The sequence below is a fragment of the Calypte anna genome, chromosome 2, assembly GCF_003957555.1.
Source record: "Calypte anna isolate BGI_N300 chromosome 2, bCalAnn1_v1.p, whole genome shotgun sequence".
Taxonomy (NCBI): domain Eukaryota; kingdom Metazoa; phylum Chordata; class Aves; order Apodiformes; family Trochilidae; genus Calypte; species Calypte anna.
The window spans coordinates 46,741,929-46,760,157 of NC_044245.1; the positions used below are offsets into that span (position 1 = coordinate 46,741,929).

An 18,229-nucleotide genomic window follows, 5' to 3' on the forward strand; every position below is an offset into this window, starting at 1 on the left:
AAACGAGTCAGCAAGCAGGACATAATCTTTAAAACTATTAACAAAGGTGAATTTGTTAACAAGTTAACATTTCTTACCAAATTACCATCACTGACTGAGAGTAGCAGGTCACACCTCACCAGGTCTCAGGTAGTTAATACTGGTTTGCAACCAGGATCTGTTGTCATTGAGTTTGGTCATGTAAGCTCTTGCCAGGTCTCCTGTTGTTACAGCCAGAACTGTTCTGCAGAGCTCTGGGGAGACTTGGGGTGTACACAAGGACTGCAGGTAATGCATCAGCCTTACTTACCATACCACAGATTCTGGAGTTTTCTGTCAACACAGATGTAACTGACTGTAAGTCTCAACTAGGGTTTTCCCTATGAATCTGTATCTTCTTAAGGTCCTGTCTCTATCTTAAGCTGTTTCCTATCAAATATGCTCCTTAGAGTACAGAGAATTTGGCGGCAAGGTTATGTTACACCGAGCAGGCAGAACTACCCAGGAGGACAGGTAGTTGGACAATGGGTTTTGTTCCTGAAAACCTGAATTCAGAAAAACAGTGCCCCAGTGACTAACGTATGGTTTTGCAGAGCAACTGCTTCATGATCCCTTTTTCCTCTGGCTAGATTGCATTTCACATTAAGCAGCACAGTATAGTCTCATGATAAACTCACATGATATATCACAAGAGTTCAGTGGCCACCTGGCCTGAAGATGAAAGAGGCTTGAGATACTTGAACAGCGATTTGAGGGAAGCTCCACAGTGGCATTGTTGAATCAGTGTTTCCATCTTTCAGTTAAAAGGCTTCACTTTTGGCTTTGGGAGAGAGAAAAGGTCTTGATGAGAAGACCAAAAATTTTATCAGAGGACTGTCACTTTTCTCACACAACATTTGCATTAGTCAGAGGCTCTGTCCTCCAGGGAAAGAGACTGTCAGTAGAAATGCACACACGACCCTGCATTTTTATATGCAGCTTTTTAATGTGAAACTTAAGCTTCTCCTAAAATGGATCTGCAAGAGATGAGAGCCACATATGCATTCCTTTACCAAGTTACACATCTTCAGATTTCTTTTAGTGCTTTGAAGCTCTCTTGGCCACTTTGGGAGTTATTAGACAGACAAATACTGAAGTAGCTGAAGCACAGAAGCAGTGAGACAAACTTTTCCCTGGCCTGCTTTCCTGAATACCTTGTAAATAAGCACTGTGACGCTGCTCACTATAAATTAGACCATCATGAAGGCCTTTTAAGGCAACCAGTTTAGCTTACCCTTTACTCTGTGATTTTTAAGAGTTTCTTGTTAAATAAAGGCTAATTGGTGCTTGCTAATTCACTTTTATCTGTAGCTCTGGAGAACTGAAAAAAGCCTAAAAATTAACAACTTATCCCCACCTCAACCCTGACTTGGCCTCCCTTCAATTCTTGACACAGCCTGCGCCAAAGAAAAAAAGAAAAAACAAGAGATCTTGTTGCAAAAGTTTCCTTGGTATATGTGATCTCAGGCATTTTTCTCACACATCTGATCCAAATTCCAGTCACAACAGAAACATACAGTAATTGAATTGATTAGTTGTCAGCTTTAAAAAGGTGACTATATCACTATTTATCAATGTATTTTTATCCTATCAGCCAGTATCATGCAGCCCTCAGAGTACGAGGTTACTTGATCCTGCAGGAACTACTCTGAGGTTGGTTATTTTTTTTTTTCCACCGACTAATAGCATTTAGCATTTCACCAGGACACATTAAACTCAATGTACAAGGAGTTAAGAGAAGTACTGTATCTGGCACTGTTTAATGTCACTGACATGAAATGTGAGCAGCTGTGCCAGCATTCCTGAGTTCTGAAAGTACTTTACCTTTCCTCTGTCTTTTGGCTATTAAATACATTTTAATACATTTTGGGGAAATAAATACATTTTAATACAGTGCTATAATGTTAGGAAGGTCAAAGGATTAACTATGTCTTGTCATTTAGATAATAAAAGAAATCATGACCATTTCAGTCATAGAGATGCCTAGCTGCCTTTTATCAACACATTCAGCAAACTGAGGATTTACAGCTCTCTGGGAGTGGCAGAGCTGTATGAAAATTTATTTAAAATTCACTCCCCATTTTTTGAGTCTGCATGCAAAGACATTGGAAGAGTTAATCTGACTGCTACTTTAGACTTAGCACATTGTTATTAGATATCTTTAATCTTTGAAGAAACAAGTCCAAAACTGATTAATATCAACAGGCATCAATGAACTATAAAAATAGAGGAACTTTATATTTCATATATAAGTCAAGAATAGGGATATTTTCCATTTCTCTGGAAATCTCCCATTCCAATGGTAATTATAGCATCCTGGCAAACAGCTGTAGGTGGGCTCAGTTTTGAACCAGACAATAGGTGTGCCTTGTATCTCTCTTTTAATGGATTGATGTGTAAACCAAGTGAAATTAAAGCCAATACCACACACACTCACATTGTGGCAGCACCAGAAGATTCCTTTCCAATTTAAGGAGTCAAAGAAAATACTTACAAAATACTTACTTACAAAGAGGCATCTGCGTATAGTCATTCCTAACTACATTCCTTCCTTGAAAATGGAGGGATCTCAGCTTATGAGGTCCAGAATCCCCATGCAGTTCCCAGTTTTGCAATATAAAACTGTGTTGAAATTACAAGATTATCAAAATGGGATTGAGCTCTATAGACATGTATTCCTGAAAATTCCTTGGAAGAGTGCAGTGAATTTTGGAAACACTTATTTTCTGCGTGCATTCATTCATTTTTAAAGGAAAAGGGTACTATAACAGCTTAGATATTATGAAGACTATTATTTAACTGTTCTCCACATCATCCAAAATCTAAAGACCAAACTTCATGAAAGGGCAAAATTTTGTGATGAGACCTTGGAAACTGCAGGATTTTTTAGGCTTCCAGACACCCAGCTGCTTAATATCTTGCATTTTCTTATGACTTGAACAAGAGCTAGCAAGTCTGTGTGAGTGTATGACTTAAACACTGGGAAGTCAAAATGGTATCAGGATTTCTCTCACTGTAGTCAGTAAGCACTGGAGGAGAAACAAAATGTCTTCAAACACCTCTTTAGGCAGAGCTATGTTGACTTTCAACATACAAGAAACACACACAATAAAAAAGGGATACACTTTTTCTTTGTGAACTCTGTACAAAATATGTTATTGAGTTAATAGCCCAATATCCAGCAGATTGAAACCAGCATTGTTACGTAAAAGTGAAAGAAGTTCTGCCAATTTATGTAGCTAAGGATGTGGTGATTAGCTACTTACATTGCTGGAAAAGCACAGAAAGAAAGAATATTTTAGAAATTCTTGAAAAAAACTGAACAATATTTTACTGCATCTTATGTATGTGTTTCTTAGAAATGGGAAAAGCCCTCAAGAAAATAAAATGAGCAAATTTATTTCTGAATGTTATCTGAATGTGCTAAATAGTTTCATTAACAAAGTTCATTTCAATACTGCATTATCTATTTTATGTGCAGCTGAATTCAAATGGCTGTTTTTTTCATCAAAAAGGATGTACCCCTTGGATTAAAAGAAAGGTGGACTATATAAAAAAACTCTTTCAATCCAGTTTCGACTCCTCCCTTATGGTGTTCCTATTCTCAACTCAGACTTATTTCTATATTTATTTAAGAAGTCACTCTTCCAGGGTCTCATGATGTCTTTAGCACATGGACAGAGTATGGAGTTTGGTGCCAGGAATGCAGAGGGAAAAAAAAATTACAGAGACGATCTGAAAAAAAAAGAACAGAACAGAGTAACACAAGGAAAACAATCAAACAAATGAAGCAAAACACACTGAGCTTCAAAAATGAGCAACCACAGTGGGGTTCCACTGCAATTTGATTATATAATAATGTCTTTCTTTTCTTGCTCCCCCGCCCCCTGCCCCTGAAGGTAACCCATAGTCATGAAGTTCAAGTGTAATACAGAGGATGTTGTTTGTTAGAGTGAAAACACAGTGACAAACTAGTTATAATGACAGGCCTGTTTCTGATACTTGGGGAGAAATTCGGACAGTATGTGTTGAGTGTCAATTTGAGTTGGTTTTATTTAGTTCTAAGAATAGAAAGGCTTTGCCTTGCTCCCCGGGTGCACACAACAAAGGTTAGACCCTTTCCCATATGCTGAGTTTACTTTAGCTGTAAATTATATGCTGCGATAGAGGAGCGTGGCATTTCTTCTGTGAGTGAAGTATTGCCAAATTGTTTTTTGGAAAATGAATGGCTCTGCTTTAATCTTTTCTTTAGTATTTGTCATGGCTCAAATTCTTCCACCTTCTCGCAGTACACCATGCTTTACTCTGAAGAGCAACTCTCCTGCAGGATGTTATTACTAAAGTTGAGGAAGGTTTGTCAACTGTCACCGTGTTTTAAACATGGGGATGGGACTGAGTCAAAAGTTCTGCATGGATTTTAACCTGTGTTTTCTCCATAGTGAAAGGTGCTTAGGATGGCAACTGGAGTCAGAGATAGAGATCAGCACCTACTTTCAGAACTAGACTGAGAAGTCTGGCAAGTTTTGGTATTTGACATTGAGCTTGTGGTTTTGTGTGGATTGATGTTTAATTAACAATACCTTGGGCCTTTCTGAATAAAATTATAAAAAACTATTCTGCTGCAGTTTGTCTCTCAACCGATCCTGGAACAGGCTTGTTTCATAACTGAAGAACTGTGCCAATTTCAGCTTATTTATACTAACATACTGGGATTGTCATGACCATGCAATGTAATGTAAAGACATATGGATAACTGGGAATTCCAGGGAACAGAAGTGAGCTCTGCAATGGTTACTCTACCCATGGTTTAAAATAGAGAACACAGCACTCATGACAGATGATTCTGTTCAAAATCAATAAGATCAACCAACAATTTGTACATTATTTTCTACTGAAATAATTGTACATCACAGCCTTCTGTAAGTGGAGAGTCGAGTATACAGGTTTTTAAGGTTCTGCTTCTTTTCGCTAACATGTCCTTCTGGGGACAAACCTTTAGGCAATTACTGTAATTATGATAAGAACTCCATTTTCCATTTGAGATACAGAAAATTAGTAGCGACACAGGACTGTGTAATTACACTTACCATCACCCCCTCCAAGAAAATCTTTCACTCAGGCAGTATGAGATTGTTTATTTGATACATCAGTGTTAAAATCATACAAACACACATGGAAGAAAATTAAGAATTAAATTATGTCTTCTCTTTGAGTCCCATTAGGGGAGCTGAAGGGAGCAAAAAGAGGACAAAGTAATGTGAACTCAGTGTGAAGGAATGTAGCTAATGTTCCTTATCTGACCTCATGCTGAGCCACAGCACCACTGCAGAGCAATTCCTCTATGGCATCATCCTCGTACCCCAGCATGCCCTTCAGTATCTCCACTGTATGCTGTCCAACAAGCGGAGGTGGTTTGGGATGTGACACAGCAAATTCACTGTATCTGACACCCGGTCCTGTAAAAAAAAAAAAAATAAAAAAAAAACCCAAAACAATAGAAAAACCAAACCAAAACAAAAACAGATAGAAGGGAAGTTATTAACAAAAGCTACTGCCCAGACTTATATTCAAATGTCTCTGTTAGTTTAAAAGAAAGTTTGTCATTTTCATGACAGTCTTATCACAGTCCTTATCACAGAAATGTTTTTTTCTGGTGTTACAAACTAAAAACTATTCCTGTTCAGAATAATGCACCAATTAGCCAGGTTCAAGGAGTTCACCCAAAAGCAGAACTGCTGAATATTTGTTCAAAGTTAAGAACATCTTCCCCTTGTTCTCAGTAGTGTGTGTATCTGGGTGCTTTTGAGTCATACTATATCATAGGCCTACCACCATTTGCTAACTGAGATCTTCTGTCAAAAATATAGGTAGCAGCAGCTGTAAGAAGCTCAACAATAGTTTATTTACTCTGGCAAGAATAATTTTGAAGGTCGAAACCATGTGGGGAAGCTGGCAAAGATATGAAGGCTTTTATGTCTATTGGAGGTAGTCAGATCTCACATTTTATCAGTTCTCTGTACTGAACTGAACAGGGATTTCAGTATAGTCATTTGAAGACTTAGCAGCTATAACTATGACTGTCAGTCTCAGAATAAAGAATGAGCCATAAATTAACTCTGGGATAAAAACTGAAGTATGCACTCAGCAGATGCATAGACAGATTAACTGTTTTATAAAGAAATAGAGGACAGCAATTTCCCAAATTGTCAGTGGAAAACTTTAATACAAAATTCAAGAACCTTTGATGCTTTGGACAATTGGTGAAAGAAATCCTCTGTTCATAGTTATTCTCTTCATTATATCGTCAAAAAGAATTTCCAGAAACAGTTATATGTAGTTACATCTTTGTCTATGATACTACAGCTTAAAAATGCAAGGCAATACCTAGGTCATCTTAATAGGCAGACCAGTGTTTGCCTTCTTTAAGAAGAAACAGGATGTTCCCAGCAAGAGAAATGAACTACACCAATAAGTCACCCTATAAGAGCATGAATAGCAGTGAATAAGTTCACTACTAGAGTTACTACTTATTTAAGAAGAGATGCTGAGAAAGGTCAGGCACCATGCTAAAATATGCCATTTTTTTCAATGGTCTTCATTGACTGTGATCTAATAGTTCGTGCAGTTAATGTATTCATGTCCCACTCCATGTGGGAAAAAATAAAATAAAAAATGCCTAGAAAAAGCTTTTTTTTCAAGCTGATTTGGTGTGTTCCTGATGAGTATGCTCTTGGGAGAGCTTAGGTATGGTTCTTATATTTAAAAAGGAAAGAAAGTTTTACTGGGAAATTGCAGACCAAATATTTAACTTCAGGTTCCATTGAATACTGGAGCAAATAATCACACTGGAAGTACTTAGGAGATGAGTAACAGCAAGCATGTATCTTTTAAGAAAAATACCTCAGTCTCTTGCCTTTCTACCATACAGAGGGCTGGAAATGAGATACATCCTATCTAACTTTAGGTACCAATAGCTTAGATACAGATGTCTAGTTGCTTAGACTCCCTTTGGAGTCACTGCAGACAAAAAGACACACAGTGTAGTTCTTCTAAGACACTGAAAAATGACTAAACCTGTCCAGCTGAACTGTGATCATCTATGCTTCTCCATAATGGACAGGTAGACAAATACCTTAGATGTAGACCTCTGCCATCCAGATACCTAAAATCAGGTGAGATGACCCTCTGACAACTAGGACGCCAAATCAACATTTGAGTATCAGAAAGAAAATTCTCTGCTGTTTTTTATAAACTCACTAAAGAACACAGCATCTCCTAAAATGAAGGTTTCAAGTGAGCTCTAGAGCAGTCTGTTCATAATGAAACACTAATTGGTATATTTTTACTGGGTTGCCTGGTGGAACTGAGATTATATCTGCTCAGGTTTTTGAGGGCCTAAGCTAAGAATGACTGTGAAGAAGCTTTCAAAATGACCTAGCTATGCTGGAGAAATGGTCTGATAGAACAGGGTGAAATTCCATTCTAACAAGGGGAAGGAGCTACATTGATTTTACAAATATAGGGCAGGAGGCAAATGCCAAGGTAGGAATTACTAGGGGTTACTCTAGATCACAGAGTGAAGATGAGTCAACAACATCTTTTGTTGCGAAAAAGGTAAGTGTCATAAAGGGGTGTACAAACAAGAGAGAAGCCTGCAGGATACATGAAAAAATCTTTTTGCTCTAGTCAGAGCTGGCAGGTCACAGCTGGAGCAGTGTCTGGTGTGGGGCTGGCCCCCCTTTTACATCTGTAACACCTGAGAAGGTTTTACAGGACAGCAACCGAAATGATCAGGGAAAAAAAGGCAAACTGAGTCAAGTGGGATCATAGACCAAAAGAGAAGAGTCAGGGAAAAATGTCTTCAAAATTATCTTTAAAATATGTAATAAATTATCAACTGCAGCAAACCCCAACTTCCCCTCCAATCCGTACAAACTTCCTGCAAGAAGGAAGTAAAATTATTTTTCACTCATTATAAGCATGAAAAAGGATTACTTAAATTGCAACAAAGGAAACTGATGCTAGGTGCTAGAAAACAAGCTTTTATAATGGCAGGGGTAGCAAAATGCTGAAACAGATCATGCGAGAAGGCTGCAGAGTTCTAATCAACCAAGTCTGTAGGAACAAGAATTATTCTACTGTAGCTGATTCCTGAATCTTCTGATGGATTAGATGGTCTCTCACAGTCCCTTTTACATACTAATATTCATGAAAGCTAAGAAACAGCTCAAAGGATAACTTTTCTATATGCTCAGTTCTCTAATTCTACTAATTTTGAACACACAGGGCAACTTTCAGAGGAAATCTCAAGGGAGAGATTAGTAAATTTTAAAGGGACAGGTGACATCACTAGGCAATATTTGATTGAATTCCTCTTCCTAGGACTGACTGAGGGCTGAACTGGCACTAGTGCAAGCCACAGGAATGATCTCTCTGTGCCAGCTGAAATGCTTCTGAAGATAATTCCAGAGCAAAAATGCCCCTTAGAGACTTATTAGTCTAGAAATTCAACGTAGCCACAAAACTATTAGGCAACTTTTATTTAAAAATATAAAATAAAAAAATCAAGCTATCTTATTTCAAATGAATGTATCTGAGAACTCTTTATACCAAGACATCAGCAAACCCCAAAAGGACCTAGTTTTGTAGCTATATACTTTTCACTTGCTTGTGCAAATTTCTGCTAGTACAAAAATTGCGTATTTCAAACCCTGGGAGGTTTCACAGTGATATCAAAAGACACAGAATAAAACTCCTAATGAGAAAACCAAAACTGACATTAAGTGTACAACAGGCATAGAATGTTTCACACTTCCCAAAGAAATTAATCTTACAAACTAGAGCATGCTAGAAAATTATACAGCAATTATAAAACCAGTGTCTTCCTTGAGCTTTTATTGTTTGATGCATAATTCATCATGCTGCTTTTCACTTTGATAGAGTTATAAAGTTATCTACATTCATTCAAAGGAGCTACTTGCTAATGATCCATCATTAACGAATCTCTGTTCTTTCCTTCTTCTACTTGGCTTCTGTGTCAATTAGGAGGGTGCAAAGCTTGCCAGTCAGGCTTCAGCAATCCCACGCTCCTACCGAACAACGCTCCCAGAGAGCAACCAGCAGAATGCTATGCAAATGCTAATTAAATACAACTGCCTTAAGAGGAAACCATCCCTTGAGGCAGAGGGAGGTGAACTGCTTTAATTAAGGTCAGAAGCATTTGCATGTGGGTGAGTTACAGGGAGCCTTGCAGATGAAAACAGCCTTTGCTGGGGTAGAAGCAGAGTAATTGGCTGGAAGAGGGAAAACAGCAGTCACTTGGGCATCCTCGCTGTAAGCAGGACAAATACCCAATTCTGCTGGGAAGTTAAAGGGACACATGTGGTCACCTGAAAAAAACGATGAAGGAATGAGTGGTAGCTGTGGTTTACCTTTGTCTCCATATGTTGAAAGGAGCCTGTTTCTTTTTTTTGCTCTGATTTTCATTTCCCATAAACAAGAGAGTTATTTCACGATATTTCTATTCTGGAGCGCTCTTTTTTAAAGTTACAATTTTGACTTTAGCACATTGCAAAAAATACCTGCTGTGCACACCATGTAGTGTACAAGTTATTTGTGCAACAATATATCAAAATTTGTGTCTAAGCACATTAGAGCAAAAGACAAAAATGAGATAGAACCACTGAAACAAACTGACAGGAAGGGACCTGCAAGAGTTAAATGCCTCTGAACATTCACCCTAAGCAGGTGAAACACACAGCAGGCTCTGCAATCTGTCACTGGGCATTGCTGAGATTTGAGGCTGCAGAAGCAAAGTCAATTTTACTCTACAAGTAGCAGAAATTAAAGCTGAATTTGAATGATGCAAAACACAGCATTTAAAAGTCAATTAAGATAATAATCTTGACTTTGTCTTGTCAAATAATAGTTCTGCAGCACTATACAGCAGTCACATGATAACACTTTTTCTTTAGCACAGGTTTGTGCATACTGAAGCAATTTAACTCTCAAGCTATATAAAGGGCATCAATCCTGGGGACAGTCAAGCTCAGGGAAAATTCATGATTATTTGTTGGTATTCAAATGGAACAAGGAAAAGAATGGGACAGTTTGAGCTAATGTATGCATATAGATTCTGCTTGCAACATATCTACAGTTGCAAAAAAAAAAAAAAAAAAAAAAAAAAAAAAAAAAAAAAAAAAAGAGCAAGGAGAAAGCCAACACCACTTATTAGTTAGTTCTATCCCAGCTCGCAGAGTAGTTAATGTACAAGTAGGAATCACATGGAAAGAAAACAAACACTTGTGCCCCTTCCAACTACATGGTGTTACCACATAAACAGTTTTGCAATTCCAGTGAAATATCATCAACAGTCAACAACGATATCCCTGAGCCAACACATTTGCACCTTCATCTCACATACACTACAAGTCAAGTGTTTTGAGCATGCAATCAGCTCATTATGAAACTGGCCTGAAGGAGGATCAGTAGGAAAAAAGCAGTGACTTTTAAGGCAATGAAATGGAGAACAACACAAAGTCAGCAAGACGGGCTTTATGACTGCCATGAAGGACATTTGCTTGTTAGAAGTGATGTGTGCAGGGATGTTACCAGAGGTAGACCAGGGAGACTTCACTTCGAGTGTCTGCTCTCTTCCCTTTGTTCACAGACATGACTTCTGTCAACCTGTTATTCACAGCTGAAAAGATGTAGCCCAGCTTGGCTACGCTGCCCTTACACCAGGCTTCTTCCCCTTGATGATACAATAAGTACACACAGAAAAAAAAAGGTAATTAAAAAGTCCTGCAAGTACAAGTAGTGTACACTGGCTTCAAGGAAATCTCCAGCATGAGTGATCTGCTCCATGGTAACTGGGGAACTCCCACATTTTTCAGTTTCTTGCCACAGATCAGAAAGTTTGGGAGCTTCAGGGACTTTTCAGGAATCCATTTAATTGCTGGCAAAATGTTTTTCCTTTTGCATTACTTTAGAGCTAGTGATTTACCTTTAGAATAACATGTAACAGATTTTGGAAAAAAGATAAAGGAGATAATATTTAAAGATTAGCTCCTCCTTCCCTCACTGCAGCTTCTACTTCTTCCCCCACTTGAGAGTACAGCCACATAAAGTGTTCACTTGGCATCCAGCACAGCTGAGAGGGTGGAAAATTTTGGCAGGGTGAGTAGGAATAACTAACTGAGAGTGGAGAGGATGGACAAACTTTTTCAAATGGTAATTAAAGAAAGTAAACCTTGTTCTAGGGGCCATACAAGCCATCTGTTTACCTTTCCTTGTTTGATCAATGCTGACTGCCATGCGAGAGCTATGAGGACCATCCAATGTCAGCTGAGCTGAGAATGTAAAAGCTGAAGCATTCTGAGGGGAATGAGTTGACAGGCAGGGCATAAACATTGCTTAAGTGTGATACCCATAGATGGGTCTCTAAAAATCATGCCACTTCTAAACCCACACTTAGGCCTTCAAAGCATCCATTACATAATTCTTAAAACCTTTTGCCAAGTACATTCACAGAAGTACTTTCTTACCTGAAGCTGCATATATAGAAATGCATTAAAAAACATTTTATGTATTTCCTATTAACCAGCATCCTGGATATAATCAGTGTAAAAACCACTCAACATTTATATAATGCTTTACATTTTCGAAGTGTCACCATACTCACTGTACCTAATTAATCTTGCATGATTGCTGGAGTAAAGGAAATAATTTATCAGTCACTCTGGTTGCATATTTGAAAGTAATCCCGCATAATTACACCATTCGAATAATGCAATTTTGTGGAAGGACTCTTGGCACCAAAAAGCTTTAGGAAAGTTGCAGTAAGGTGGTGTCTACTGCTTCCCACGTGTATCACCTCACAACACTGACAACCTGGCCTAACTTCTTGTACAGACTCACTTGGTCCCACTCCTTCCCAAAACCCCCAAAGACCTTACAAGAAGATTCAAAGAAAGACAGGAAGGAAGACGACTAGTAAGAATACCCAGAGGTAATAATTTTAAAGAACTGTGAATTCCCTAGGCAATAATCTGTAGCTCCATTTCCTAAGGAAACAAGTTTACGTGTCTGTGCTGTCTTTCTAATCATCTGTTTGTCTGCCTTGTCCCTGCCACACACACTAACTTCTGACCTTGTCAATCTTGACAAAAGAGTAGAAATTGCAAGGAAAATTAAGTTCTTAGCAGTATTGTGAAAACTGGCAGCTGCTGAAGGACAGACACCCAAATTACTGCCCTGATGACACTAAAAAAACCCAAAGAACTCAGCTGTTGAATACTCTGGCTGCAAGTGTCTCACCAATAAGTACAGATAAAGCTCTTGAGGAGTCACCTAGCACATACTGCCCTTTACTGGGGAGAAAAAGCATGAAGGACATGAGGAAAGTTCAGGTTATCATAAAGATTACATACAGGGTTTATAAAGGATATAAGCTGAAGGAAAACTTTATTTAGATCCATGGGACAACTTTGTCTAGGCATCTTTTCTACAGTACTGTGAAAGGTGTGTTCAGGCTGTGCAAGCCCAAGGCAAGGAAGTTAGAGACTTCTAGTTTAACATAAATTGCTCTTGCATGAAGGTGCTGAAGAACTGGATGACAAAGAAGAGTAATTGGGTGAAGTTCTGCAAAACTGTAAAAGGAAAAATATAGGCAAGATGATTGAAAATGCAAGATAAAAATGTAATTTGTCTCAAATGATAATCTAATAAATACAAAACTCAATCTACAAACCCACTACAGGATGCGGGTTAACCACAGGATGTATACCTAATGTAGAAATTACGGGGTGAAGTTGAAAGGTTTGCACTACACAGGAGGTTAGACTATATGATCATAATGGTTATTTCTGGACAAAAACCATATGAATTTCTGAAATGTCCATAAACAGAACTCTTTCCATACAACGCTGGGTTAAGATGGCCTACCTGAACTACTTCTGATACTTAGGAGGTTAAGCCACACATTTTTGTTTCACGTGAACATCTTTACTGTAAACACAAAGGCCTTAATTTCTGTATCATAAGGAGAATTAGTGAGAAGTGTACTCTTAGTATGGAACAAGAAAATCCAAATGCTACCTGAATTGAGCCTCTTGTAAGGTTCTCTCTTGACAGAGAACTGCCTGGTTGCAACACACACATGATCCTGGAAGCTGAATCATGCCCCCAGCTGTGCAGGAAGGCAAGAAGCTCCTTGGGGCCCTCCTGCTGAGCCTGCTGCAAACTATTTCCAAGTCCCATGCCTTGTGGTTAGCACGACCCTGCATGTTGGTACATGACATGCCAGCCAACCCAGAAAGTGTCTGTATCTCCTCAAGCACATCAATTTGTCCTTTCTTGTGTCCTGGCTCCAGGTATAGGTTATATTCTTTGGCTCTTCAGAGACTCCAAAAGTAATTCTCTTGCCCTGTTGTGCATCATCAGAGTGGAAGCAGATGAGCTCTTCCTTACTCTTTAGGTAACCAGCTGAAGCCCAGACACCTGAAGTTGGTTCTAGTCCCTTCAGTGTGGCACAGCACACTGGAGAAAATACACAGCCTAATCCTAAAGCTGGGTATAATTTTCTGTCCAATCTCTGGATAAGGCAGTACTTTTTCAGGGTAGGAGGTTTTAAGCTTTTTCCAAATAACTGGTAAAAATTAGTAAAAACTAAAAAAAACTTTGGGCTGTCTTTTAGTATAGATTTCAAAGAATATTTTAAAAATTATCCTAAGCAACTTTTAAAAGTCATTTATCACTCCCAGACACCCTGACAAGGTTCACAAATCTGATCTCCCAGCCTCCTAGGGAACATTCTTCTGTGGTCTGTCCTTGAAGTCTTTGTTTAGTTATTTCTGTAACCTTCTGTAAGTGTAGACATCAGAACAGGGCAAATTATTTCACAGAAGAAAAAACATTTCTTTTTGTCCCTTTTAAATACCTCTAAAGAGCAGACCAGCTCTTTTTAGTAAGATTGTAATGGGAATTTATGTTACGATGATTATTTGTGATGGCTCCAGTCGTGCTTCTTTTCTAAGTCTCTTTTCAAAACCAGAGATGCCTGTTCCACTGGTCTACCTGGCATTTTTTTCTGATGCTATTAACACCCACTGTAACATCTCCTTTGGCAGCAATAGCTGGTGGCTAGACTAGAAAGTGAGCTGGGTGGCAAATGGTTCATGACATAAGCAGTCCACCCCATTACTTTGCTTTGGTTACCTACCCTCACCACAACTCATCTGTATATTAGTGCAGATGATTTATTCATTTATTCAGGATGATTAATGTCTTAAGACATCCATCTTAGCCTGTTAAGAAAAAGAAATTGAGACATGAAAGCCTTCTTCAGTTCCCCTGTTGCAGACCTATTTTCAATCACTTCTTCGGATTTTTACATTGGATAATTTTTCTTCAACAATTCCTTGTTTTGGCCAAAGGATAAAGTCTCAAAAAGGGTGTATTGTTATAAAAAAGCAAAGATTAGACAGTTAGATGTCAAATGACGTGTCTGTCATGTGATGTATGCATACTGCTACACAGATTTTATTCTACACATCTCTGGACTTGTTCCCTTGTGGCCACAATACACAGACATATGAACCTTCACATTTGGAAAATTCAACAGTTAGTCCAATATTTTCCTGCCTGGTTAGTGACCCACACCAAGCAAATATCTGCTGAGTATTAAAATAATGGAAAAAGCCTCTAGCTGCAGCACAGCCAAGGAAATTGTGGTGGTTGAAATTCTTCACAACAGAGGACAGCCAGGTAACTCTATGTTTGAGCACCATGGAAATATTTGGAACTTGATTCCCAAGCAAGGCATTTGTGATTAAGTAGGGCTGAGCACTGTGTACAGCCTGATCACTCTTCCAAAAGCTCTCCCACTCTACCCTCCATTTACTTCTGCTGTCCCTTGTGCAGAAGAATGAGGCCAGTTCCAGTGCACAGGGACTTTCCTTGGCAAAGGAATATGGGAGGGGATTTGATACTTTGTTTTGGATCACTTGAAGAACTGCAAATTACATTTTTAGCTCTTTTTTGGGTAAGGTGCCCAGACTCCTTGAGGCATAGGCTACTAAAAATGCTGGCCGAGTATTGAAACGCACTGTGCAATCTGGGACAACTCTGTGAGTGCCATACATGAGACACCTTTAAAGGGGCCCAGTTTTCAGGAAAAAAAGCTGAGTACTTCTGAAAATCCCCCTCTTTCAGGATGTCTCAATTTGACTGTGAAGAGACATCTGGTATTCAAAGTAGACAAGAAGAGGGAATATCCCTTCACTGAGCAGGGGAAAGCAAAACTCAAGACATTTAACTCCTTCCCAGACATTTAACTCCTTCCCACTTCTTTTTTCCTATTTCCTATTTCAAAGCAATCATCAGCTTAATCTTCAGTTCATTAAAAGGAAATGGAGGGCTTAAATTGGAGTCCAGGAGTGGGACTAGAGAAAGGGCCCACTGCAGCTTACGCTGATTTTTCCCACTGATTTATAAGTGACAACTTGCTCAATTCTGTCTCTGTGAAGGATGGGAGCAGCTTTTTGGCTTTTCATTGTCAGCTGACATGTGATACTCAGCTCATCAACTTGCAAATATTAAAGCTGTATGGGGCAGGGGAAACAATCATTTGAAGCCAAGCAGCCTTCAGTTTGGTTTTTGGTTGTGCAGTCACGCCAATGTCAGCGTGTGTATGTCAGTTAAGTATAGGCTGGTTCTGTCTCTAAGTTCTTGTGGTTTCTAACATTTGCCAGCCTTTACTTAACCAGAGAGGTTTCAGTTTTGCCTTCTACTCTGCAGTGGGCAAAAGAGTCAGAAATCATCCCTCCCCACCCACAAAACCTAAAGTAGGATTAAGAAACAGAAATTTAAGAGTCAGACGCACCCATGAAGAAGAATGAGGGACAAGATTAGGAAGCCATCCAAAGCTCAGTTGCCTATCACCTTACTAAACTATACTAAAAACTATCTTTTCTCTCAAGAAGCCAGCTGAAAAGCTGGGGAATAAAAATTATCATCCATGTCTAAGCAATATTCCATCTTAAATGTGTGCAGATCAGTTTCATGAAAATATTTCCCCATTCACTCTTTTTCCACCTCCTAAGACTTTGGCTGTTTCCTTTAGCTACTCTTTAAACTGCAAAGCAAAATGCTTTTACTGACATAGTTTGTAATTCTGAAGTCCTAATCTTAAGAAGCAGGTGCTTACTTTTAGTGGAATTTTTCCATCCCTGAATGTCTGGGAGCATCAGTAGCAACTCTCTCCTACACAGCCCCTCACCTTTGATCCTTTGCCATTTATACTTGTGGGTTTCCATTTACTGTATTTCTTCTGATTTCCACAGTCTGCTTTTTCACTGCAAACACTTCAACCTCTCCTCTCCTTTCTTTAACTTCTTACGATTGGCAAGTGTTGTCTCCCATATAAAATATGAAGGGCCTTGCTGCGTCTGTCCTATCTCTGGCCTCATTTCAGTAGAGCTGTGTCTACTTTACACTGTACTGGCAATTTAAAAGGGCCTCATAATTTTTTAAGTGTTTGCTTCATAAGAACAATTATATTTTAATTGCCAGAGGTCCTAGGGCTTCTCTGCACAAAAAAACTGGAACAAAAATAAGAATTCGATTCACTTCATACATTAGTTATTTTGGAACAAGTTTGTGTGTGGGCACTTTTGTTCCTTACTAATAAGTTTTGTTATCATTTAATTTTAGTTTTTTTGGTTAATCTGCTTTTAGTTTATTTTTTCTTATAATTCTTATAACCTCCCATTTTGAGTTAATGTAAATGATTCTGTACAGGCATAATCTCAAGCAAATCCACAATCCACACCCAGTTTGCTATGACATATCTAAAAGAGTGGATCAAAAATAGCTGTGTCAATTACAGTTTGTTAATAGAAAAAAAATGGTATTTGCATCCTAACATGACAACTTGAGACACTGTAGTAAGCAAGTGCCTGCTTTGTCTTGGTGCTAATAGATTTCATGTACAATCTAACAAAATCTAAAGGTCAGTTGTTGCTTGTATCCAGGAATGCATTTCCTTAGTTTCTGCTTCAGTTAGTCTTCCAAGTGTATGTGGTTCTGGCTAGTAAAGAACAGTTTCTTTTTATCTTCATTTGCCTTTCTGTTGCTTATCACATACACATGCATATTGGTATATAGCTCTTCCTCAAAAGTGGTATGACATGCCACAGAAATTACCATAACCTTATTCCCTCCTAACTTGACTGAAAACACTGACTTTTAAAATATGAATCCATACTGTGCAGCAGTAAATCACAAGGGCTCACATAGCATTCTCACAACCAACTTTTAATTGAGTTTTCCATTCCTAACAAGGCAACCCAATTCCAGAAAGTCATACCAGCCACTTCCTTAATCCACAAAGCTTAGAGGCTATCTTCTGCACTGACAGCATGCAAAAATGTTTAATGCTAACACAAATACCTTTCCTAGATTATTCTGATTCTCAGGCTGATTTCTAAGCCAGCTGTTCTCTGCCTGATTCAATGTGCAGATTTCATTATAAAACAAACACAGAATATTCCCTGGTTACCTGCCATATAACTAGATCTTACAGGTGTAGGGCATGTTTGTAATGCTTCTTCATCCACTTTCAGGAAAAAAAAATAATCATAAAATAAAGTACTTTATGTAGCTTTCCTGGATTCTAATGTTTACTTCCCAACTTTCAGATACTGTGTCAACTGAAGAATGCCAGGAATTACTTCATGCTTTATATATGTACCTGTTACAGATTATGTTCATTAATTTCAAAGCCAGCTGCTATTTTTTGCTTAAAGTAATCCTTGATGGTACACTTTTAACATATATATATGTGAAGAGCTGCATGGTATGACATACAAACATTTAAATCTACACTGATTTCAAATCCATTACTGCTTTTCTCTTTTCACCTCAGAAGGGATAACTAGCTTTCTGGTCCTCCTAGGGCTTATTTTTCTGCACAGCAGCTTTGACAAACAAGTAACACCAAATAGAGAAGAAAATTATGACAATACAAGAAACTCATCAGAAGAAACTAATAATCATCTAATAGTAAGGTCAACGACAGTACAGACTGTAGAGCTGGGAATCCAAACAATTGGATTCTGGCTTCTTGCTCTATCACCAGTTAACTCTGTGATCACAGGCAAGTCACGTTCCCTTGCCATATCCTTGTATTTCCTGTGCAGTTGTGTCAGCC

General features: G+C 38.5%; 1 protein-coding gene across 1 annotated transcript in view; it reads right to left on the reverse strand.

Moving 5' to 3' along the window:
• Positions 1–5,142: 5,142 nt before the first annotated feature.
• Positions 5,143–18,229, reverse strand: part of SUGCT (succinyl-CoA:glutarate-CoA transferase) — a 320,381-nt gene continuing 307,294 nt past the window's right edge. The window contains exon 14 of the mRNA XM_030445377.1: positions 5,143–5,474. Within this exon, the coding sequence (XP_030301237.1) occupies positions 5,311–5,474 (164 nt within the window). The 3' untranslated portion in view covers positions 5,143–5,310. The remainder of the gene's footprint in view (positions 5,475–18,229) is intronic.